The following is a 26,514-nucleotide window of genomic DNA, read 5'->3' as shown; positions in this document are numbered from 1 at the left end:
GTCATGATGAGTGTTATCTAAGTGTTCTAGGTCATCAAAGTGAACGTTCGTCTCAAAAGCCAGGGCGACATGATGATCCCATGATTCTGCCATCCAGGTGAGGCTTCGCTTGGCCACGGCTCTCACTGGTTGGTTTTCTAAACAGGAAGTAATTAGGGATGTGGAGGTTGTACTTTACTTAGTACAAGCAAAGGATGCTGGTACTAAGTCAAATACATCTGGTAACACACTCCTGCATCATGTGTTGAATATGTTGTCTACAAGGCAAGGACAACTCTCTGATGACAATCAATATGAAAGGATAGGCACAACATATTGTAGCAGAAAAATGGTGACTGAAGAAGAAAGGAAGAGGGGTAGAGGTTGTGTATTACACTCTCTCGCTCTCTCTCTCTCTCACTCTCTCTCTCTCTCTCTCTCCCTCTCTCCCTCTCTCCCTCTCTCCCGCTCTCTCTCTCTCTCCCGCTCTCTCTCTCTCTCTCCCTCTCTCCCGCTCTCTCTCTCTCTCCCTCTCTCCCTCTCTCTCTCTCTCTCTCTCTCTCTCTCTTCAGGGTGGAATGGACAGAACTGGGATAAGTCCTTGGCTGCGCAACAGCTAAAACACTGAATTCACAGGACACACACACACACACACACACACACACACACACACACACACACACATACAGTGTGGCAGACACAAACTCACCCAAGACAGTCCAGTGTGATAAGTGGGCCAATGTCAAACACAACACTAAGAACAGTGATGTCTGGGAGTCTTACTTTTGACAGTGAGGTACATGGACTTGCTGACGTCGGCGCCCACGTCGTTGCTGACCTTACACAGGTAGTAGCCGTTGTCCTCCTCCAGCACGTGTTTGATGAGCAAGGAGCCGTTGGCCAGCAGCTGGATACGGGAGCCGGAGTTGAGGGCAATGGGCTGGAACTGGGGCACCCCCGCACCTGTGAACAGGACAGGGGACAGGGGACAGGGGACAGGGGACAGGGGACAGGGGACAGGGGATACAAACAGTTACCATCATTCAATCAATGTTGCTGAAAAGAGAGTGGTCGAATCCAGCTGTTGTTCAGGAGCTAGTAAAAAAAAACGACAGCTAAAGAAAGACTATTGATAATAGACTGAATAATACTGTTAGCCATACAACGTATTACAACAAAGTAGCCTAGAGTAAGGCTACAGTTCAGCATACAGTTGTTTTTTTTAATCTTTAAAGTCTTTACTTTTAATGCTCATGTTACAGGTCAGAAGGGCAGACTACGAGCAGATGCCGGTCCTTATTTTGCCTTGGACAGTGTGTGTGTGTGTGTGTGTGTGTGTGTGTGTGTGTGTGTGTGTGTGTGTGCATAACGATTTGGTGACAAAGCTTTAGGGATTTAAAGATAGTAAACATGCCTCTTAGCACATATCCCAGCAGATGCCCAGCAGAATGTAGCAACAACATGAGGAAGTCACCAAAGATGTTATGCCCATGTTCAACAAGAGAGCAGATTGGTAAAAAAATTAAAAAGAGAGAAGACTGAATTTGTACAGCTCTGGCCCTGGAACATTTCTGGATTTTACTGTCAGGCATGTTTGACATGCTATTACGGTCCACAAAGTACCAGGGGAATCATAAGAGACAGAACACACCTGCACACTTCATTTCGTCACCTGTTGAATCCCCACACCGGAGTCATAGCAAACAAACTACTATTATTATTGTTGTTGCATATATTGTGTATATGCTTTAAAATGTTTACTTTTTAACCGACACATTTATCCAAAGCTACTTACAATTAGAGATTACAGGGACAGCCTCCCTGGAGTAACTTAGTAAGTGCCAAGGGCACACTAGTGGTGGATGTCCCCAGGTGGGATTTGAACTCATGACCTTCTGATCACCAGCCCAACTCACTATCCACTAGGCCAACACTCCCCCCCAGTTACGTCGAAACTACGAGACTTGTTTTGATGCATTTACGTCACATAGATATAGCTTTGGGAACTGAGGATTCTCCATTAGAAATACATCAGGAAATTAGCATCTTGAAACTCCATATTTTGTGATGTTACCTCGTTGTTATGACGGTTTGCAGGTAACTTTGTTGGGTTATGGTTATGGAGATTTATTGTTCGTGTTGGAGACTAGGAATGGTGTCTCTTTGTGATTTGTTGATTGTGCCGACCGTGTGTGGGGGAGAGGCCGTATACTGTATGCGGTTTGCTGTTAGCATTGGAACTCAGGTGTGTGTGCTCTGCCAAATTGCAGTATTGTTAAACACACTGAATTAAACACAAGACATGACTCAAGATAGCAATATCCTGCATCTCTCTATATTGAAATTCATGGCGTAATGAATGTTCGGCCTACTAGTTGTATCATTCGTCTTCCTGTATTATGACATTTAGCTTGAAAGCCTACATTATGTTTACATTGAAGAAGTCAATACTAAAATGAAGTGAGCATTAATACATCAGGTTAACAAAGAATATGTGCGCAATTGGCTTCTGCATATGGTAGAATAAAAGGAGTCCCCCTGTAGAAGAACAAATTATATATTTGGTAAGGGAGTTGGCATATGTAGTGCTGATATATAACAGATTGTCAGCAATAGAGCGACTAGAGATAGTTTTGCGTTGCACTTTTCCTGATGTATTACCGCCCTCTGAGAAAAAGATATAATATATATATTATAATCCAATATAAATCTGGATTAGAAAGAACCACTGTTTCTGTGGGCCAACTGTCTGACTTACTGTATCTTTCTATATTGGTGAGTTGTACTGTGGTTGTGGTTACTATGGTTACTATAGTGGTTACTATAGCACTATAGTATGTTAGATTGATCAGGGAATAAGGACATGTTCTATCATTATTATCACCCATGATTCTGTTGTCAGTCTCATTCTGAAGGGGTAAAATTTCCATGGTTAGTTTTCAACTAATGTTGAAAATGCTAAGGTTAAGGAGCTGCCTGGGAATGGACATGCATTCTGAGCTACAGTGTATAAGTGGTCGACCTTTATCACATTAAAAGCAACACATTGCAGGAGTGTTCATGGAGTATTAAGCATACAGTCTATCTGACCTGTGCCAGATATTAGCATGCACTAAAACGAGAGTGTTGAGATAAGGTCATTTAGTGAGCTGTTGGTTTTGGTGCTTTATTGGAAATGCAGTCAAGTGATTCTGGTTAGCAAGAGGTCTAGTGGACGACAGTAGTCCCACCATGCTGCCTTACAGATGGAGAGAAAGACGGATAGAGAGAGAGCGAGAGAGAACGAGAGAGAGAAAGACATACTCTCTTGAATTATGGATTTTTGCATATTCAAATAGAGTTGGCAGTTATCCTAATGCCAACTGACCTTTTCCTCACGGTTCTGGCTCTCAGAGGCTCCGCTGACACATGAGTACGAGGCTGCCCAGCCGTACAACAGAACAGACCCTGCCTTACAAATTAGACACCTTCGATTCTCAGACGAAGACACACAGTCGTCAATCTACCGTCGCCGTGGCGACCGGTCTCCTGTCACACAATATTAATCAGACAGGGGGGTGTCTGAGGGCTCAAAGAGCCTCTCACATCAAACCCAATCTCCTCTCGGTTCCAGGGAGCCCAAGTCACAAACAAATCCCATTAAAGCCTGGCCAGTGTCCCCCCCCTGCCTTTGATCCCAGGCCCGCCGCCCCCACAAACCACCCCATTAGTTGTCCATTGGGGAGTCTTTCATCCCTAGTTATGGACGATGAAAGAAACACCTGGGTCCCCTCTTGAGCTATCAAGTACCGGGCCACTTTATTCACCTGTTCTCTCCCTAATGTCAGCCTCTCCTCCTCTCCTGTTCCTCTCCCAACCCCCTTGTCTGGGGGGGAGGGGAGGCCCTGACCGACGCCTTAAGGCCAATGCACACGGCGTGCGATTTTGTCGCACGACAACATTCGATTCTCAATTCACACCAATGAATGAATGAATGTGAATGGAGAATCGAATGTTGTCGTGCGACAATATCGCATCGCACGCCGTGTGCATTGTCTCATTGAGATGCATTGAAAACAATGGAATCGAATTCGGCGGTGCGATAAAATCGCACGCCGTGTGCATTGGCCTTTATTGGTTTCTAACCCTAACCCACAGCCCCAGTGGCTGTGCAACTGTGACTGTACGCATCACACACCTGCAGATCAACCACTTCATACATGTGGAGGCTGTGGATGAAACTCACATGTTAGCCACATCCTCCCCCATTCCGTCAGCTGTGAATGTCCTTGTGAACAACGGTGGTAAGACACACAGCACAAGATGAAATAGCTGCTATTCAATGGATAAAAGGGACAGACACACTGTGTGCATTTGTAGTCAACTGACTTCAATATACCGGTACACAAACCAGGCAGCCTCACTCAACCAGTGTGTCAACTCTTGACTTCTGTTTAACACTTAGTCAGCCACGAGGGGTCATTTGATGTGAGTAAAAAAAAAAAGTGTTATATCTGTGCACTCGATCAAAATTCAGGACCCTCCTTTCATGACCTTTCCTAGATATGTGCGTTCTACCACCCAGTATCCTTACATCTTTAAAATCACATCAGGATAAGCGTATATATAAGGCTGTTTTGCCGTTTTTCTGTGTAGGAAGCTAATTTACAAGCGGCCAACTAGTGGTCGTTGTGTGTAAATAGCAGCTTAGCATTGTAAAGAGGCGGCTCTTTTAGTAGGTAAAAAAGGCACGGCTGTTCTAGTGTTAAACAATAAGGCCTGTCGTGTATGCTCATCATAAAACAGTTGTATGACAGTTTACAACATTTTACCTTACGTTCCTTGGTTCATGTTTTTACCTTTGGAGTGTTTCCACACAATTGTGGGGCGTGGGTAACCCTCAGCAGAACAGTTCAGCGTCACGGCCTTGCCATAGATCCCATCCTGGTCTTCTGGCTGTACCACAAACTGGGGTGGAACTACACACAACCAAAGAAGTGGGACAGAGAGGGTTACTAGTGTATTATTAGCTTGAGACAGAAAAGGAGCATTATAGATACAGTGGATGGATGGATACAGTAAAAGAGTGCAGCAAAGAGAGAAACGAGAGAGAAATAGTCTGAATGAAACGAGGTAAACAGAGAGAGAGAAAGAGATAGAGACATCGAAGCTGTGAGAGACAGATAAAAGAGGGAGATTAGAATTAGAAAACAAACAAGAAAAAGACAAACAGGCCCTCAGAAAGAAAGAAAGATAAAGAGACAGACCTCTGACGATGAGCTGGCTCTGGTGCTCGACGGCGGCGGCTTCGTTGCGTGCGATGCAGGTGTAGTTGCCGTTGTGGTCGGGCGACAGGTTGGAGATGCGAAGCGAACTGGTGAATTCGATGTTATCGATCGTGACGCCCAGGCTCGCCGGGATAGGCCGTCCGTCCTTCTGCCAGGTGATGTCGAGCGGCTGGTCACCTGACATCACCACGCAGGGGATGAAGACGCGCTGACCGATGGAGAAACGTTGGAAGGCAAAGGGCTGGATGTACGGCGGCACTGCCAGGGGGGGAAAGAGTAGTATGTTACATATCAGACTGAGAGAAAGTCTTGGAGTCTGACCACACAGTGCCAAGCAGAGCTGTAACTATTTCAAAAATATTTGACACGGTGATCATAGTGTATCTTATTGACTCACATATACCTGTACCTATACATCACATACACCATATACCATATAGATTGTCCTACAAAGACACTTAGACTTAGATTAGTAATCTACAAATTAATTAGATCCCTATACTTTCTTTTACTTATCTTTTGTTTATTTTTATTATTACTACTCGATCTTTTCAGTTTGTAAAGCGTCTTTGAGTGTCTAGAACAGCGCAATATAAGTCCAATATATTATTATTATTATTATTATTATTATTATCATTATTATTATTATACCCTGTGTGTCCAGAAAGATCATTCTAAAAAGGGTTAGGGTTAGGGTTAGGGTTAGGTTGAGAAGGAGTAAAACCAGAGAGAAGAGAATCTTCAAAGATAATCACAGAGATGATTTGATTCCCAGGATTCCTCCCCAGATTCCCCATGCAAGCAGCTTCTCTGGGGACTCTCCAGCCCATCTCACCAGTCAGACGTGTTTCAGAATCCAATGAGTTAAAATAACATTGAGATAAGAGGCACTTCAGCTGCTTATTTAATTCACAACAAAGTGGGGATAATGAGCTCCTGGGATCCCCCCAGACGCTTCACAATTTTAAGCATGAGCAAACCGAATTAACTAACACACTCGCAAATTGAAGTATTGCTTTATATGATGTGTTCTCTTTCCTCACGCACCCCCTCCTCTCCCTCACCCTCATCCCATGAACATTTTCTTAAGGAGCATCTACATCATTTATGACATTTAGGCCTAACACAAGAGAGGATATGAGGCATGGGGAAGGCACTTGTTGCGATTCGCATTTTGTATTCTGGGGGTATTCAATCTAGCTCATTTGTAGTTATTGGGCTGTAAATGTGATTCTATATTCAATAGCACTTTTTGCTGTCTAATGTATTTGGAACATAGCAAAGAAAGTCAGAGAGCCAGGAGACCGTTCAACTCCTCACACTGATCTGCCCTTCTCATTTGGAGTATGAGGAGTTCTGTCTATTCTTTTTTTAATTGTATTGACAGATACAGTAGAGATTTAGACAGGAAGGATGGGTGAGAGAGAGAGGAGGGATGACATAAAGGATATGTCCCCGGCCGGAATCGAACCGGGGACCCTGCGGTTACATGGTCAACGCTTAACCCGCTACGCCACCTAAGCGCCCCCCTTTCTGTCTATTCTGTTTCTTGGTTCACAGACACAGTACATGTTTGTTTCTTGGTTCACAGACACAGCACATGTTGGGGAAGCCGGGTCATACCTTTGACACGAACATGGACGCTCTGAGTGGCCACCAGGTGGGGCTGGACGAGCACACTGCAGTTGTACTCTCCCTCATCTACCTGCTGTACGTTGGAGAGCTTCAGTGTGCCGTTGTTTTCGAAGGCTCGCTGCCGGTGGTTGAACGGGAGCAGGGCTGAGTTCTTGTACCACTTGATTGAGTAGTAAGGGTAGCCAATGACCCGGCAATGGACGTAGGCGTCCCTCCCGGCAATGGCTGTGAGGTTTTTCATTGGACGAATGCTGGCAGGCCCTAAGATAACAGAGAGGGAGAGAGAGCTCTCTATAAACACATTTTGGGGGTAAGGAACTGTGACATCACAACCACATCAAACAGTGAGTGCTCTGTAGGAACCACACCCAAATTGTGTTTTTTTGTTGTTGTTGTTTTTTACCACATGACCTCAAGGTTGGCTGATGAAAGGGCTGTGAAATCAGGACCAGAGTAAAATCAAGGTAGAGGAGGTGACTGACAGCTGAAAGACAGAACTGTTTTAGTGAACATCACTGAAGATCACTACAGTATTGAATCTCACTGGTCACTAAAGCCTGAAGAGCAAATCATGAAATTAGCCAATTGCATCTTAACATCTATATATGGAACTGAAGAGAACATCAGAGGAAGGATCATGATTAAGTGACAGCAATCTGTGTGGAGAATAAGACGTTACTATTAAAAGTCAATTAAATGAGAGAGAGAGAGAGAGAGAGAGAGAGAGAGAGAGAGAGAGAGAGAGAGATAGAAGAGGTGGAATATATTCATTATGTCCTAAAACAGACCGATATCTGAGACATGCATAATAAATAATCAATATAACAAATAAACTAAATCGACCAATTATGTAGCCGCAGTGACTATGAGATTAGAGCATCATGTGAAGCGCTTTAGAGATATGAAATAGATGTGAATGGCTTGCTAATGGCAAGAGAACCACCTCAGGATATATATAATGCATAGCTTATTAGTAGTTATGTATACTGTAGCACAAGGTTAGTTTACTACTCATTCTCAGTAAGAACCGATGAGGTATTGGTTAAAGGAACATTTCACCGATGGTCACCACGACTCAACAGCATGTGGTCTTTGCTGTCTAAATAGTCAGGAAATGTAAAACAATTCACACAAATAAGTGAGAAAACAGCCTGTGATTGGACAAGGAAGTAAGGATGAAATCCTTCAATGTCCACGGGTGCGAAAGAGCAGATCCCCTTACTTTGGCCGACATAAATAATATTGAATTAGTCATTTTTGTCACTGCACAAGGGTCACCAACATAATATGAATTGATGATGATAGTACATCTATTTCATTTGCAAATATTTTTGAATAATATATTAGCCATTTTGCAGGGAAATCTGTCCAATGATTCTATTGTTTCTTTCATTATGTGATGTGAAAACATTGAGGTCATAGACTTTTACTTAAGCTAGCTATGGAAACACAATACCAAGATGCAATTCAAATGCAAACATACAGTAAGAGACCAACATACAGTGGCCTCCACAATTATTGGCAAAGATGAGTAAAAAGAGTAATAGAAAATTCACTTTTTGGTGAATTAGATTAATGTCACACTGAAAAAATGATATATATAATTTCTAACAAAACCACGTGTGCCACAATTATTGGCACCCCTAGAAATGTTTATGAACAAAATGTATCCATTTATTTCCATATTTTACTTTTTCAAGTTGATCACAGTATTTAGGAACTTTCAAACAGTAATCCATGTTTCACCGGGGTATAAATTAAAGGGGTAGTGGTGGTCTAGTGGATAGTGAGTTGGACTTGGGATCGGAAGGTTGTGAGTTCAAATCCCGCCTGAAGCCACACCACTACTAGTGTGCCCTTGGGTAAGGCACTTAGCCCTCAGTTACTCCAGGGGGAATGTCCCTGTAATTCGTAATTGTAAGTCGCTTTGGATAAAAGCGTCTGCTAAATGGCCAAATTAATTAATTAATTAAACAATTAATAAATATGAATATAAATACATATTGTTCCTCCAAAGGCCCTGGGAACCTTGTGGTCCAGACACTGGTCATCTCCCACCTTGACTACTGTGATGCACTCCTGGCTGGGCTCCCTGCCTCCGCCATCAGACCTCTGCAGCTCATCCAGAGTTCTGCCCGTCTGGTGTTCAACCTCCCCAAATTCTCCCATGTCACCCCTCTCCTCCGCACCCTTTACTGGCTCCTGATAGTAGCTCACATTAGGTTTAAGACCCATATGCTCGCCTACTGGGCAGCAAAGGGAACTGTCTCTTCCTACATGCAGGCAATGGTCAGCCCCCAAACACCTTCCTGTTCACTCCGCTCCTCCGCCTCTGCCGGTGGAGTGGCCCACCACCTCTACGGGCCTGCAGCAGCAGTTGCGTTACCTGGTCACAGCTTTTCACTGACCTGGCACCTCGCAGGTGGAAAGACCTCCCCACCGCTGTCAGGACTGCAGAGTCACTCCCTGTCTTCCGTGGTAGACTGAAGACCTCCATCTCTTCAGGCTGCACCTTAGCTGTCCCTCCTGAAGCCTCCCTTCCCTCCTGTTAGTTGTGTTTATAATGCACTTTTTTTTATCAGGTCCTATGTTTTAATTATGTTACTGTTATTTTATCCTGACTGAGTACTATTATTATTTTTTTGGGATCTCCATGAAATACCAGGAGATGTTCAATCTGAATCTGGCTGCCTCTGCCAGGAAATAAAACTGGGCCTTCATTGGATCTTCCAGCAGGACAATGATCCAAAACATATGTCCAAATCAACACAAAAATGGTTCCCTGAACGCAAAATCAAGCTTCTGCCACGGCCATCTCAGTCCCCTGACCTCAACCCCATTGAGAGCCAGTGGCTCTGAAGAGGAGAGTGGACAGGAGAGGACCTGGGAGCCTGGATGATCTGGAGAGATTGTGTAAAGAGGAAAGCTCTCAGATTCCTTGCTCTGTATTCTGCAACCTTATTAGATGTTACAGGAGAAGACATAGTGCTGTGTTATTGTCAAAGGAAGGTTGTACAACGTATTAAATGCAGGGTAATTTTCACATGGTTTTGTTAACCCTAACCCTAACCCTAATTATCTACTTGATTTTCTCTTTCTCAGAATATATATATATATATTTTTATAACCCTTTTTACTTATCTTTGCCAATAATTGTGGAGGGCACTGTATAACAGGAGGCATCTTAAATCCCGGAATTAGATATGTTTTTTTGTAAGGGACGGGAGGGGGGTTGTTGGCCGCCGAGCCAGTTATTGAAAATAGTATAATACTGTACCTGTCATTATTTACATATGACTGCTGCATATCAGGAGTCATAGGCATGCATGTGCTCCTCTTTCTACTGAGCTGAGTTTTTTTTTATCAAACTGATGTGCTTAGATATGATCCATTCTTAAGTTGTGAATATGCTTATTTGATTTGTGGTCTGTTCGGGTCTGTATGAAATAATTGTGTACTTTTGACTGTGCTAATTTTCATTTCATGGGTTGGGGGGTGGGGGGTGGGGGCTTTGGGGCCCATACCAAATATTTGCACCCAGACCCATCATGACTAGTTTCCACCACAGGGAAGCCCCTTTCACATGTCAGGTGATGTGTTCCTTTAAGCAGACTTCCTATGCATGTTTCTCCTGGCTCATAGAAAGAAGCACAGTTGAGATAAACAAAGATATTCCCATGACCCCCCCCTCTAGTGTCCAGGTGTGTATAGAGGAGTGTATTCCCATGAGGATAAAAAAAAACACCTTTGAAAAAGGGGGAAACAAAACAATACCTGCAACTGAAACAAAGGGATAGAGGGGTAGGGGGGCGCAGGCGGTTAAAAAACCCAGAAAAACAAAGAATCCTGAAAGGAGCTCAAGTAAAAGCTTCGGGTATCTGAAGGCACTTAGCAAGTAAAAAGACAACAACAAAAAAACAACAAAAAAAGAGAAACGGGCATGCAGGTACAGTACTTGAAACCAAAAACAAAAATGAGTTAAGTTTATGTTTTTGTTGTTGTTTTGGAGGAGCTGATCTGACAAGCACCTCTTACGTTTATTCGAGCCTGGTGGTAGACCGCCCCGGCCGAGTTCCTGCAAGTGCAGCGGTAGACCCCTCCGTCAGGGACCTGGGTGTGGGTGATGTTGAGCTGGCTGACCATGTGACCTTCGTGAGTCTCATAGTGGCCGGGGTGGTGGTGGCTGTCCTTGATGACTGGGTCGTCGTCCAGAGACCAGGTGCAGGAGGGCGGGGGCGTGCCTTTGACGTTGCACACCAGGAACACCGGCTCGTTGGGGTTGACCACCTTCTCACTGAAGGAGGACAGGATCTTTGGGGTGCCGTCTGAGGAGAGGGTGGGAGGACTACAGCTTTAGCCTGGGAGATCAACTACAGTGACAGTGTTACATCTGTTCAGCGCAACCTAACCGGAAAACATTCACACCGAAAAAGAATTATTCCAAAATAGGTTCATGTATCTGTTTATCTTGAGAGGATGATGTTTACATTTCATAAGAGACTAAAGGGAAAACAATAGATATGCTAAAGTGCCTGACTAGAGAACATCACAGGCTTTAGCCATAACTTTCTTTTATTATAAAGGATTCATCTGAGACATATATAATGTCTATTTTTCCTTAGCTTTCAGTGTCGACGAAACTAACCTGAAACCGTGTAATATACATACTGCATACTATACAGTACATACAGTAGCATCTGTCTCTAAAAGCAATACATTGACTGTTTCTGTTCCTCTCCTCTATTGGGGGCATTCTTAGTGAAATGAAAAACAGCTCTATTTTCAAAAGTAAATGGCCTTTGAAATGTCTGCCTGCTGTTGCTTTCTAATAACCCTGGCATGCTCTACATCATTATAGATTATCAATATCCTCTTTATACAGTTCCGTGGCCACAGGAGACAGTTGTCCAAGCAACCAAGCTCAGGTAAGCAATTAGAAGCTGGCTGGAGTAACCCAAAAAACAGCAGCCATATCCAGCCACATTGATTCATGGCCCAAAATCTTTTTTGCTAAGTCATTACCGTACATGCACACACACACACAAACAGGCTATGTTATACATGAGAACTGATTTGATTGTTTTCTTTCAGTTGTAAAGTATGTTCCCACTGACTGCTAAATTGTTTTTCAGTTAGAGTTAGTGTTTGTCTTCAAAACAAGCCTTGCACTCACCCTCTAAGATGACCTGCACAAAGTCCTGAGCAGACAGCTTGCCCTTCCTGGCGAAGCACTGGTAGGCTCCACCATCGCTCTTGGCCATGCCCTCCATGATCAGGTTCTCCCTATTGATCCCTGTGACCCGCACATTGTTGCCAGGGTAGATGATCTCTCCATTGCGGTACCAGGACAGCTCGTACTCATCCGAGCCACTCACGCTGCAGGACAGGGATACCTTACTTCCCACACTGCCCTTCACCTTGCGTGGACTGACCACTGCCTTCAGCGGCTCTGGAGCAGAAAAACACCAATTAAAAGCGTTACTATGCAGTGACACATGGAAAGCAGATACAAGTGGGTAGCAAGCAAACTAACAACAGAGGTTAACGACACATTGAGACTGACTCGGTACCTATGGTGAGGTAGCACCAGATAGGTGCCAATGGCCCCTGGCCTGAGCTGGATTACTCTTCCTGCTACGACTGGTGGATTGATGATTCACTTGCTTAGTCAAATGTATTGAGTGTAAGTGTTAGTCGCTTTGGAATAAGGCGTCTGCTAAATGCCAAAAATGTAAAAATGTAAAAATGTAAAGGATGTCCCTGACTAGCGCCTATGGTGAGATAGCACGGGTGTTCCTTTTGTACTTACGTTTGACCAGCAGCTGACCCATGACCTCTGCATTGCCATAGCTGTTCCACACTTCACATACGTAGCTGCCAGAGTCGGTGGGATGGGCGCTCTCTATCAGCAGGCCTGTGATGGTCTGGCGGAAACGGCTGTCAGGCTCCAGGGGGCTGTTATCCTTCAGCCAGCGGTACTGGGGCATGGGGTGGCCTGACGCCTTGCAGGGCAGCTCCACCCTATGGGATGCCATGACCTCCCGCTGGTCAAAGCCATCCAGAATGCCTGGCTCTGAGTTGGTGGGATCTGATGGGACAAACCGAATTTTACTGGTATTCACTATATCAGAATATCCAAAGGTTAGTAGACATTTTGGGAAGATTTTGCATATTTAAGACAGGCACTGACCTGACACGAAAAGTCGGGCGCTGTTGCTTTGCCGGGTCTCGCCGGTGTAACGATGCCGTGTGGTGCAGCGGTAGTTGTTCAATCCATCCTCATTAATTACATCCAGAATATACAGGGCTCCTGTGGACGTGATGAGATATCTAGGGCCTGGAACAGAACGAGGGAGAGAGAGGGGGGTAGGTCTGTCCAAGGTCTGTCCAATCAGCTGGACCTACCTACATTCATCCATGGTATTGCAGAATAGTGCTGAATATTTTGGATACAAACCCTGTTCAATATCCTAAAACATATCATAGCATGATATCTTTCACCTAAGGTAGCTTTTACATTTGTCTTCTGCCCTTCCTGGTAGTCCATCGTAAGCTGGCTGGTACGAACTTCTGGGTAGAGGAACCAAATGCTCTTCGGTTCTAACTGGCAGTTTTGCTCTGTGCTGTAATATTATGTTAATTCCGGGGGATCAAACCCGACTGAGTGGGGTTGTCAACATCCATAAGGACTGATACCTTCCTTTCACAATCATATGCATGTGTTATCCCCAGGAGAGCATTGATGTCAAAACTGATCGAAAAAGCAATTTACAGGAGATTGTCTGCACAGTGTTGTGGTGAGCATACTAAGACAGAGGCAGCTTAGCGAGCATTTAGGCCCCAAGGAGCACGAGCTAGGGGCAGCTTTAGTTACAGGAAGACCTGCCAGGGCTGCGCAGAGCCAGTGAAAAAAGAATGTGTCTTTTGGTAAAGCCCAAGGACAATGTCCAGTTCAAAGCCTCTCTGTGGTGAGAAAGGTACACAGAGAATCAGAGGCCATGTCTTGCACAGAAACAGTGGCAGTAAAGTATGTATTGGAAAATTAATGAGTGTAATAAATATAGAAGATATATTTGTCACAAGCCCAGTGCAGTATTGGCTTTATACAAAACCATTAATGTGTCATTGTCTCTTATGATATTGCAGCGAGAAATATTCCAAAAAGGAAAAAATGTTGACCGTCTACACAGTAAATGATTATTATTAGAGGAGCTACTGTACAAAATGTCCTGCAAATGTGGCCAATATTAAAACACATCTAATAATTTAATGTACACACAAATAAATGGATAAATCAACCTCGTGGCTTGAATATGAAAGATAGAGAATAATAGATTGAGAGAGGAGAGGGGAAAGAGTCTACAGCCATTGTAAGAATTGACCTAGTTAGAATAGACACGAGAATCCATGGATTTTATATCCTGAAGGGGTTTTCAGCTACTGGTTTGAATGCAATTGTGTGAGACAGGCAACCAGCAGTGAAATCCATAAAGAGGGGGAGGGAGGGAGAGAGAGAGAGAGAGAGAGAGAGAGAGTGTGTGTGTGTGTGTGTGTGTGTGTGTGTGTGTGTGTGTGTGTGTGTGTGTGTGTGTGTGTGTGTGTGCGCGTGTGTGTGTCAACATAAACCTGTGCAGTGTAAACTGTATTTTCATCTATTCATTCTTCTCTATTTGTTTTTACTTTATTTATTTTTTTATTTTATTTTTTTACTTTGCATAGGAAAATCAATAGAGCGAGCAGAGCCAAAACATATCTCATATACAGTACGACTCATTCTTGCATTGATACTGTATACAAGTGCTATACTCTACTATACTAATTTGCTCCTTTCATTATGTATTGTCAGATCCATTGTGCATTCAAAATGTAAATGTGGTTCATTGTGTGAGTGTAATTGGCCTTTAGCAAAGCTGTCTTCATAGCCTTTTTTCTTCTGTGTTCTCCATTTTGATTTTGTATTTGGCACTATGGAATCTCAATGTGGTATCCATCTTGAGCAAGAACAAATTATATTTCTCTCTAGCCGCTGTGTACTACTGCAATTTTCTCCATCTCCTGCATCTCCTGACTTCTCCAGTGGCTTTTAATGTCAGACCTCTGTTATTGTGTTATGACAGACTGAAGAGCAAGAGGAGAGGATTCTAAAAAGTACAGTGCTTTCCATAAGTATTGGAAAGAGGAAGCATTTTGTGTTCTTTTAGCTCTATACTCCAACAGTTACTATGCAGTTAAAGTAAAGATTCTCATCTTTAATTCAATGTGTTCAATGTTTATTGTTCTGATTGGTTTCACAATTTAGAAATCACAACCCTTTTTATACATGGAATGAATGGAATGGACTTTATTTGTCATTGCTACAGTACAGGTACCAAACAACGAAATTTAGGAGGGGTGGCTCCCCTGGTGTTTAGGAAAGGAAAAAGAAAACACATTTTAGAAAGAGCATAGATGCATAAAATCACAAGAAGGTAAGGAGCTGGTTTACATCAATAAAGGCTATGTACACAATCCACTGTACTATACTGCACAGATAGTCAACTAGGGTTGTCATATTGCACAAAAAGTATTTTTTCACATTATTTTAAAGTGTCACAGTTTGCAGGCTTGAAAATGTACATGTTTGTGCCTCAGCACTAGCTGCCATACAATCCGTCCGGACTGTCCTGGGCCCAGAACTTAGGCCTTTTCTGTGTTCAGGGCCTTGACGGCCCTGTGGTAGAAGCTGTTCTTCAGCTGTTTGTCTTAGCGGCCGGGGTCCTGTACCTCCTGTTCGAGGGCAGCTTGACAAAGTGTTCGTGCCCAGGGTGGGTCGGGTCCTTGGAGATCTTGGAGGCCCTCCTGAGACAGCGTGTTTTGTACAGCTCCTCCAGAGAGGGGAGGGGGGCGCCGGTGATCTTCTGTGCTGTTCTCACGACTCTCTGTAGCTCGTTTCTCTCCGCTGTTGTGCAGCTGTGGAACCAGTTGGAGATGCCGAAGGTGAGGATGCTCTCCACTGCGCCGTGGTAGAAGGCCACCAGTATCTCCTGCTTGTTGTGTTGTTTCCTGCGGCATCTCAGGGTGTATAGCCGCTGTTGTGCCCTCTTGATGGTGCCTTTAGTGTTGTCCTTCCAGGCCAGGTCATCCCGCATGTTGTGTCCCAGGAATCGGAGGGTTGAGACTATCTCCACGCTCTCTCCGTCCATGAGCAGGGGCTGGATCTCGGACTTTTTCCTCCTGAAGTCTACGATGAATTCCTGGGTCTTTGACTTGTTTAGCAGCAGGTTGTTAACCTTGCACAGCTTGCTCAATTGCTCTACCTCATCCCTGTACGCCGCCTCGTCCCCCCCCGAGATACATCCCACCACGGTGGTGTCGTCTGCAAACTTTACGATGTAGTTGCTGGGGTGGATGGGGGTGAAGTCGTGGGTGTAGAGGTTGTAGAGGATGGGGCTTAGCACGCAGCCCTGGGGTGACCCAGTGCTGAGGCTGAGGGCTGTGGAGGTGTGGGGGCCCACCCGCACCCTCTGGGGGCGGTCGGTCAGGAAGTCCTTGATCCACGCACATATAGAGTGTGATAGACCCAGGTCTAGTAGTTTGGTCACTAGCCTGTCTGGAAGGATGGTGTTAAAGGCGGAGCTGAAGTCCACGAAGAGCAGTCTCGCGTAGCTGTTTCCCCTCTCCAGGTGGGATAGAGTGGCATGGAGAGTCGTCGCTATGGCGTCCTCTGTGGACCTGTGGGCTCTGTAGGCGAACTGGTATGGATCCAGGTTGGGCGGGAGGCGTGTGAGTATGTGGGCCCGGACTAGTTTCTCGAAGCACTTCATGATGATTGGTGTGAGTGCCACCGGGCGGTAGTCGTTTAGGCAGCTCACCGTGCTTTTCTTCGGGACTGGGATGATAGTTGAGGTTTTCAGGCAGGGTGGGACGGTGGCCTGGGACAGGGACTGGTTAAAGATGTTGGTGAAAACCCCGGCCAGCTGGTCGGCGCAGTCTCTCAGCACCCGTCCCAGGACGCCATCCGGCCCCGAGACTTTCCTGGGGTCCACCGCCTTCAGTACGCGTCTCACCTCGTGCTCTGTGAGGGTGAGGCTGCTGAGAGCTGGAGAGAGTGGTGTCTGTGTTGTGGTTACCTCCGTTCGCCCCTCGTCGAACCGGGCGTAGAAGGTGTTCAGCTTTCCCGCCAGCAGGGGGTCGTCCTCTGCGGCTGTGAGCCTGTTGGCTCTGAAGTTTGTCATCTGCTGAACCCCCTGCCACATCCGCCTGGAGTCGTTGCTCAGGAGGCATTCCTCAATCTTCTCTCTGTGCTCTGCCTTGGCCGCTTTGATGCCGCGCTTTAGGTTGGCCCTGGTGGAGCTGTACAGCGGTGTGCGCTTCCCTGCGAAGAAGGCGTTGTCTCTCTCATTTATCAGTTTTTGGACCTTCCCAGTCATCCATGGCTTCGTGTTGGGGTAGACCCGGACCCGTTTGTCCATGGTGACTGAGTTGGTGCAGTTCACTATGTGGTTCAGAACCGACGACGTGTACTGTTCCAGGTCCTCATGCTCATATTCCTGCCATAGGGTGTCATTTAGGCAGATCTGCAGTGGAGCGGACCCTTCTGGCCAGGTTCTGACAGTCTTAGTGGTGGTGGGAGCACTTTTCCCCATTGTAGTGTATGCAGGAATCAGGAGGATTGACACATGGTCAGACATGCCTAGATGAGCTAGCGGACTAGCCTTGTAAGCACGTTTATAGTCCCTATAGTCCTATTTCAGGGCACCAAACATGTGACAGCGGCTGGTGAAAGGGGTAACAAGTCGGGAACCGTGAAGTTGTGGAAATCATGAAAAAAAGGGTTTGTTTTGTTTTTAAATGTTTTCAGTTTTTTTAAATATATTATGAAGGTTTAAATGTTGAAGAGCCTACTCAATATAACAAACAACAGTTGTACGATCACTAAATACTTACAATTTGTCAGTGAACTCAGCTTGCTTCGATTTCACTGTATCATTTGTACTCAGTGAGTGTTGGTGAGTGTTAGTGATACATGTCTTGTTTATGTTTTAGGGCTGTTCAAAAGCAAGGACTGTGTGATCATCTAGTTATGTGTCTTTAGCATGTTCATGTTCTATCAGCATGTTGTGATGTGCTAAACATGCAGATGTTAGACATGTTACATAGCAATATCCTTTGTTGTTAGCTGCTAGTTAGCTAGTTAACGCAATGGAGTAGTCTGTTTCTTTTGATTCAGGGCAATTTTCTCAGCTATTTGGTTTGAGGTGTACCAACATTCAAATAAGCATATCTTCTTCAACTATTTCAGTGTATGACACTTCATTTGAAAGCTTACAATATGCACTTATATTAAAAAATATGTTAAAAACTCAAAAATGACCTTGCCGACATGGGGAACAAAGCACCAGCTCCTGTCACATATTGGAAAATTGTCTTGACAGGTGTTTATGGTTAGCTATTCCATTACATAATTTGTATATTGATTCTATGCTTTGCATTTGCTTTTGGAGTCTGCTATTTCTGTCTGTCAACATGAGGACCAAAGAGCCATCAATGAAAGTCAAACGGGCTGGTAGGCCAAGTAACACTTCCACAGTGGATGACCGAAAAATGCTCAACCTCATAAAACATTGACAAATATTGTCCCACAGGTCAGGCACACTCTCCAGGGGGGATGTGACAATGTGTCAGAGTGTGTCAGAGTCGACCATGCACAGAATACGTCACCAGCCCAACTACAGAGGCTTCACTGCAAGCTGCAAACCACCAACAAATCAACAACAAGCATGATCACTTACAGTTTACTAAAGCCTGCAGATATCTGGAAAACTGTCATGTGGACAGATAAGACAAATAATTGTATGATCATGTACCAGAGTGATGCAAGAGGAAGGTTTGGAGAGAAAAGGATCTGCTCAAGATGTTCAGCATACCATCTCATCTGTGAAACATGGTGGAGGAGGTGCTATGGTCTGGGCATGTGTAGCTGCCACAACACTTGGCTAACTTGTCTTAATTGATGATGTCACTGATGACGGCAGCAGCAGAATGTTTTCTGAAGTGTACAGAAACATCTTGTCTGCTCGAGTGCAAGATAATGGTGCTTCATCATACAGTAAGACAATGACCCTAAACATACTGCCATCAACTAGGGAGTTTTTCAAGGCCAAAAATCGGAATATTCTTGAATGGCCAAGCCAATCTTCAGATTTAAATCCAATTGAACGTGCATTTAATTTCCTGATGACAAGATTTTAGGCAAAAAGGCCTCAAAACAAACAACAACTGAAAATACAGGCCAGGAAGTTGCAGACTTCAGGCAGTTATTGCATGCAAAGGATTGTCGACCAAATCTGACAGGATCTGGTGAAAAAGTCCGCAATAGGGCAAAGTCATTTTTCAGTTGTTTACAGATTATGAAAGTGCAGATTGTAACCTTTCAAATTATGTGTCATACATATGAAAATAACTGAAGATATGCTTATTTGAATGTTGGTACACCTCAAACCAAATACCAAACAAAATCGCTGAATCAAAACAGACGCGTTTGCTACTATCACGTTGGTAGCTAGCTAGCAGCTAAAAAAACATTGCAATGAGCATCTAACTGCATGTTTAGCACATCACAACATGCTGATAGAACACCAACATGCTAAACACACATAACTACACAGAATTAGATGATCACACAGTCGCTTGCTCTTGCTTTTGAACACGTTCTAAAACGTACGTTTGTCTACAAGCCATGTATCACTTACCCAGTAGCCGACAAAGCAGGACGGCAGACGATACAGTGAATCCAATTCACAAATTATAAGTATTTAGTGGTCCTAAAACTGTTGTTTGTTATTGAGTGGGCTCTTCAACACTTAAACTTTCGTAATATGAAAAGAAAGCGCAACTTGAGAATTGCCGACATGCAGACCTTTTCACCAAACCATGTCACAAATACTAAACATGAGTACTTATTTGGACATTATATATATTTTTCTGATACTTGTGCAGCCTTGAAATAGGGGAGAGTATGTTTAAAAACATTAGTGATGACTTCTAAATGGTGAACTCAGTCTGAAAAAAAGAATGAGAATCACTACTTTGACCCCATAATAATTGTTTGATTTCAAATCCAAACTATTGGATTATAGAGCTAAAAGAAGACTAAATGCTTTCTCTTTCCAATTCGTATGAAGGGCACTGTACATGGGTTCATCTTTTTCATTCATCTTAGCTTTTCACCACTGTTCTCAAGTCATTGAGAGAGAAGATCTTCCATACATAAAGTACTGAATGTTACATTCAGCTGCTGAACCCCAGGCTCTGTCACATAAGTAATATTTGTAATAAAGCAAATGCTGGTGGAGTAGGGAGGCCCTCATGCCTCATGTCCACAGTGCCATCGCCATCGTGCATCCCACCATACCTTCCCATCTGTGTTGATGTAAAGAAGCTCTCCTTTTCTCCAGGCATACACTTATTCTAATCACCTTCACTTTGCCAAGGACTAAATCTAATCTCTCCTGACTCTCATACTTAGCATGCTAAATAAGGTAGGATGTATAGAGAATAGTGTATCCTCCTTTTTTAAGGCGAGGTTGGGCGCTAGCTCCCCTGTCTGGTGGCTCAGACACTGATAGACTGTGTCTGTATCCTGGTTCCATGGACACCAGAGAGATGATGGAGGAGATAGTTCTAGGCCATGCTGTAACTGCTTTGGCCCAATTCTGCTCTCATTGTTGGAGTGATTCCACTGCACACAGGCTCTCTCCACAACTAAAATGTCATGTGGAAACTACCAATGTGAAAATAGGGCAATAAAGGCACACTCTGGGATTTGTTCTGCCTTTCAATGGTCATTTTGATTCATACCCAATGGTTCTCAACACATATGACTTATACATGTCTATTGAGCATAGACATGAATCTGTCCCTCATTTTATACCTGCCCTCCTCTTTGGTTTCCTCTCCAGGTGAGTGGACAGCAGCATGTTCTATGTCTAACTGGTGGCTGCTCTGGGGTCAGTGGTGCAGTGTGTAGTGCAGGGGTGTGATCTGGTCTCTAATCTCATCTGATCTGATCTGGTCTCTAATCTCAGTTGATCTGATCTGGTCTCTAATCTCAGCTGATCTGATCTGGTCTCTAATCTCATCTGACTGAGGTCAGGTCACAATGTTGACCCTGCCAGGGAGGGCGGCGTAGGCACGTGACTGACCATGTGGGTCTTACACCATGTGACCATGTGGGTCTTACACCATGTGACCATGTGGGTCTGACACCATGTGACCATGTGGGTCTGACACCATGTGACCATGTGGGTCTGACACCATGTGACCATGTGGGTCTTACACCATGTGACCATGTGGGTCTGACACCATGTGACCATGTGGGTCTTACACCATGTGACCATGTGGGTCTGACACCATGTGACCATGTGGGTCTTACACCATGTGACCATGTGGGTCTGACACCATGTGACCAAGTGGGTCTGACACCATGTGACCATGTGGGTCTGACACCATGTGACCATGTGGGTCTGACACCTTGTGACCATGTGGGTCTTACACCATGTGACCATGTGGGTCTCACACCATGTGACCATGTGGGTCTTACACCATGTGACCATGTGGGTCTGACACCATGTGACCATGTGGGTCTTACACCATGTGACCATGTGGGTCTCACACCATGTGACCATGTGGGTCTGACACCATGTGACCATGTGGGTCTGACACCATGTGACCATGTGGGTCTGACACCATGTGGGTCTTACACCATGTGACCATGTGGGTCTGACACCATGTGACCATGTGGGTCTGACACCATGTGACCATGTGGGTCTCACACCATGTGACCATGTGGGTCTCACACCATGTGACCATGTGGGTCTTACACCATGTGACCATGTGGGTCTTACACGGCCCACCACAGTACAAGTGGACCAACAGCCAAACCCTCACACCTTAGTCAATATACAAACTCCCTTACTGGATCCTTACAGTACCTTCCTCAAACACCTTGACGTCCCTTTTTTGCTGCCTCTCCACGGTTTCTCCTCACTGCCCTATTAACTACAGTATATGTATTTGAGTTGTAGTGACACTTACAGTGAGGTATGTCCAGTATATTATAAAAGTGGTAAAAGGCACAATCTGGGATTTGTTCTGCCGTTAACTTCATGACAAAACAATTGGGTCCGCTATTTGTCTGAACCCAAAAAATTAAGCATTGTCCCTTTAACTGATTCTAGATATTCCAATTAAACCCAGCAAGCCTTTAGAGGGGCTCTTCTATACTCAAAAGGTGGTGTTGAGAAGCTGACCTGTGACTAATACTGCATGATTGGTTGTACTACACAAGAACATGTGGCCTGGTGGAGGTTAGAGGGGGTTGCCATCCTGTTAAGTTGAGTGTGTGCCCTGTACCTGTGAGGTCAATAAAAATCAATCCTATCTGTTCCAGTACACAGAGCCTAACCTAGACAGCTGGTGCACCCCAACCACCGGGTACGCACCGAGGAGCCAAGCTTCAATAATGAATGTGTGTGTAAGCATGACAAAGCATGTCCCTATCACCTTGTCCCCATCTCCCCATCTTCCTCTCTACCATATCAAAACACTACTTCAGGCCAGAACCACGGTGTTAGATTACTGCCAATATTATTGTAAATAAATACAACTCACAAATGTCTACCATATTCCATAAACAAAAAATACTAAGCAGACATATCATTTACACATAAACACCTCTTGATTTGTATTTGTAAAGCATTATATGCAAAATTATTTATGAATACATGCTCTTACATTTGCAAACAAAGTGTGTATAATAACGAAAACAGTAACAAACAACTTTCCAAAGTTATGAATAAAAGCATTGTTTGTTTCGTTATCCAATAATTCATACTTAAGCACTGAACTGTTGAATCTGCATTTGCGGATCAAATGATGTCTGTGGATTTGTTTTCATTTGTTTACGGAATCTCCTTTTAACAAGATTATTTTATCAAGATTTAACAAAAATGTCCTTTTGTGTTGACTTTTTTAGTTTATATCATAGATTTTTTACTAAGGTTTATATTTAGAGGGCAGCTGTTGTTTGAAACAAAAGTCACAGAGACATCATGAACATTCCATTGTGGCCCGTCATAAATGTTGGTTGTTGTTGACGCTTTAGAAAAGTAGGAACCCAGAATAACAGCTCTGCAACGGGTACTGTAGATGCTAAGTAGGGTCCTTGGAAAACCTAAACCCTAACCATTTATCTAGCCATGCAACACGGTGTAACACCATCCTATACATTAATTAAGGTGATGAGACTGCTTTTAGTTGCTCTATTCCAACCCAAACATCCCTGCTTATCTACTTAAAATAGTTGATCAAAGAGGGTACTAACCTAGCTGGCATTTTAACAAAGAGGCTTGTTTTTGTCTTTGGTTTTATTCAGTACAATAAAAATAGTCCAGAGTGAACTTTTCATAGGTAACAGCTTAACAGACGAATTAACACAGAAAATGTCTAAACTGACATTTTAAATGGCAAAAGGCAATTCCACCTGAGAATTTGAAATAACTGCAGCTTCTCAGAATGGTGCGTTGCAGTTGACATGGCCATACCCACGTCCTCACTCCAAAGGTCCACATCCCCAGCCTACTAATCACCCCCAACGGTTTCTCATTAGTTCCCTATCACCGTTTGTTCTCACTCCCCTTATATTCCCTTCAGTTTCACTCCACCTCAGGCACTATCAGATTTCCCACCTCAGTATTAGCGTTCACGCCTGGTTCCCTCATGATTCCGCCAGTGCCTTTTGTAGCTTTCACCACTTTGTTACCAAACTCTTTTCCAACCCTGACTATGGATTTGCCCTTTGTGTTTTTGTACCTTTGTCTGTATCCTAATAAACACCATTTCCTGCCATTTAATCCTGCCTCCTGAGCTGCATTGGCTCACTACCACCACAGGAGGTTCCCAAGCCACCGGTGAGTCCAAACCAGCACAGAGCACCAACACATCTGTCGGCCCCTCTTCTCTCCCCTGTTGTGACGCTCTTCTCCAGATCCTGTTGTGACGCTCTTCTCCAGATCCTGTTGTGACGCTCTTCTCCAGCTCCTGTTGTGACGCTCTTCTCCAGCTCCTGTTGTGACGCTCTTCTCCAGCTCCTGTTGTGACGCTCTTCTCCAGCTCCTGTTGTGACGCTCTTCTCCAGCTCCTGTTGTGACGCTGAACACTCTGTTTCAGAGGGGATTGTGTGAGGAGTTCCAGACAGAGCTAGTTTGCAGGGGTGAGAATCTCTCCCTGGATATCCTCATGACCTTGGCCATCCACCTGGACAACCTTCTCTGAACATGTGATGTCCTTCTTGTCATGTCCTTCCTGCCTCCTTCCTGCAGCCCATGCCCATGGAGGTGGGCTTCACTCATCTCCCTGCGGCTGAGTGGTGTCACAGATTCCTGCAGGAGCTATACAGTTGCTGTGGTGCAGAGGATCATCAGTTACTGTAAGGTTTTAGTAGGATGAGTGGACGCAGGTGCGGTACATATAAAGGAGACAGATGAGTAGGCAGCGATACAAAATAAAAGGATCTTTACTTGAAAGATGATTTGGCAACACAGGATACAAACCTGGACTTGAAAACAAAAGGGAGAAAACAAAGTCTCCAAAACAGTATATACAAAGGTCTACGGTCTTAACTCGAAAATAAAGGGAGAGCACATCTCCAAAAGTACTCAATTTCAATGGCTTACTTTTTTCAGGTGCCTGACACACAGTGCACACATTGTGAAGGGAAGTGAGGGTACATAAAGCATCAGTGACAATTAAACACAGTTGCAGGTAATACGTCTATGGTGAGTGAGAGAGTGAGGTGGCACAGTGGCCGGCCGGAGGGAGATACCTAGGGTTGGCACTTCCCAGTGCAATCCCATCTGTAACAAGTTACATCACTGTCCTGTGTGACCTGCTTTGCCACCAACATGAGAGATACACTTCAGAGCCTTCAAGCTCCTACTTCCGGGGTAAGCATCCCATCTTCAGCTCTCACCACAAAACCATTCCTGGTTCCTGTTTCTCTCCACGGTTACTCTACATGTGCCGTCTCCACAGCCTTAGCGGACTCCAGTGCTGTGGGGAACTTCATTGATGAGGACCTTGTCAAGTCTCTGCACCTTCCTCTTCACTTTCTCACCTTTACCATCTTTGTCTAAGCTCTGGATGACAGACCAGTGCGAGCCGGGACCATCACACACCTCACAGATCTCCTCATCATCACCCTTGGAGCCATGCACCACGAGAGCCCCCCCCTACTCGTCATCAGAGCACTGGTCCACAAAATTATCCTCGATCATCCACCATCTCCTGGACAAAGTTAGAGATCACCACATGAACAACTCTTTGCCAAAGAATCTTCCTTTCCCTGCCCTGTGGTTCCACTACAAGGGAGAGTCCATTGGCCTCTCTCCAACCCGTCATTCCCAGCACTGCCAAGACCTGAGGGAGGTGTTCTCCAAGACAAGAGCCACCTGTCACCCTCCTCTTCATTCCATTGACCTGCTCACCGGCTCTGCTCCTCCACGGAACTGTGTCCATCCCTTGTCTATAGCAGAGACCGAGGCCATGGAGGAGTATATCCAGGAGACTCTGAAGCAGGGATTTATCCAACCTTCCACATCTCCCACATCTTCAGGGTTCTTCTTCATGGCCAAGAATGATGGTGCTGCTTCCTTGTATTGATAACCGAGGGCTTAACTCTGTCACCACCAAGTACCAGTGGTGCCTTCAGCCAAGAGCTCTGGGGGTCCCACTTCTTCACTAAGCTGGACCTTCGCAGTGCCTACAAACTGGTTAGTATCCGAGAGGGTGATGAGTGGAAGACAATCTTCAGCACCACATCTAACCACTATGAATACCTGGTGATGCCGTTCAGGTTGGCACATGCACCCTCCGTCTGCCAAGCATTTGTCAACAAGGTCTTCAGGGATATACTTGCTCGCCAGGTGGTCATATGTGACTGCGACTGGTGAACGTGCAAACCACACGCTCACTCGAAGGGGTCAAAAAGTGAAAGTTAAACTTATTGTGTCAACAATATCAAGTTTTCGTTTTTTTTCATAACACCAACTTGAGGTTTTAAAGTACCCACTCAATATAATAAACAACAGTTTAACAATCACTAAATACTTATAATTGTGGACAGGTTCTCCAAGACATCTTTTTCTCTCTGGTCTCCCTGCTGCCTTTCAGGTTGCAGAGGTGCTGTTCAGGCAGGTCCTCAGGCACTACAGCCTGCCGGATGATGTCGTCTCAGATCACGGCCCCAATTCACCTCACGAGTGTTGAAGGCCTTCATGGAGAGGCTAGGGATCATGGTGAGGTGCACCTCTGGCTACAGATCACATTCTAAGGGGCAGGTGGAGAGGACCAACCAGGAGCTAGGGAGGTTCCTCCGAAGCCACTGCCTGCACCGGCAGGGTGAGTGGGCCTGGTTCCTTCCCTGGGCAGAGTACACCCAGAATGCCCTCCTCCATTGCTCTACCGGCCTGGCCCCCTTTCCAGTGTGTCTTTGGGTATCAGCCTCCATCGGTCCCTTGGAATCCCAGCCAGACGGAGATCCCTGTGGTGGATGAGTGGATCCGTCATTCCAAGGATGTGTGGAGCTAATGTTCAA

At 44.9% G+C, this 26,514-nt stretch overlaps 1 protein-coding gene across 2 annotated transcripts in view; it reads right to left on the bottom strand.

The window, feature by feature from the left end:
* The window catches only part of dscamb (Down syndrome cell adhesion molecule b), a gene marked incomplete at both ends in the record, with an annotated part of 191,749 nt that overhangs the window by 61,428 nt on the left and 103,807 nt on the right, over window positions 1–26,514 (bottom strand). For both annotated transcript variants that reach the window (XM_080543422.1, XM_080543423.1), the window contains 8 exons: window positions 763–942; window positions 4,818–4,937; window positions 5,226–5,504; window positions 6,870–7,142; window positions 10,910–11,206; window positions 12,055–12,330; window positions 12,691–12,969; window positions 13,072–13,218. In XM_080543422.1, the coding sequence (XP_080399548.1) occupies window positions 763–942; window positions 4,818–4,937; window positions 5,226–5,504; window positions 6,870–7,142; window positions 10,910–11,206; window positions 12,055–12,330; window positions 12,691–12,969; window positions 13,072–13,218 (1,851 nt within the window). The remainder of the gene's footprint in view (window positions 1–762; window positions 943–4,817; window positions 4,938–5,225; window positions 5,505–6,869; window positions 7,143–10,909; window positions 11,207–12,054; window positions 12,331–12,690; window positions 12,970–13,071; window positions 13,219–26,514) is intronic.

The sequence above is a fragment of the Nansenia antarctica genome (assembly GCF_963989245.1).
Source record: "Nansenia antarctica genome assembly, chromosome: 12".
Lineage (NCBI taxonomy): Eukaryota > Metazoa > Chordata > Actinopteri > Argentiniformes > Microstomatidae > Nansenia > Nansenia antarctica.
The sequence above is the reverse complement of the archived record's forward strand: the minus strand, read 5'-3'. Positions and strand labels throughout refer to the sequence as shown.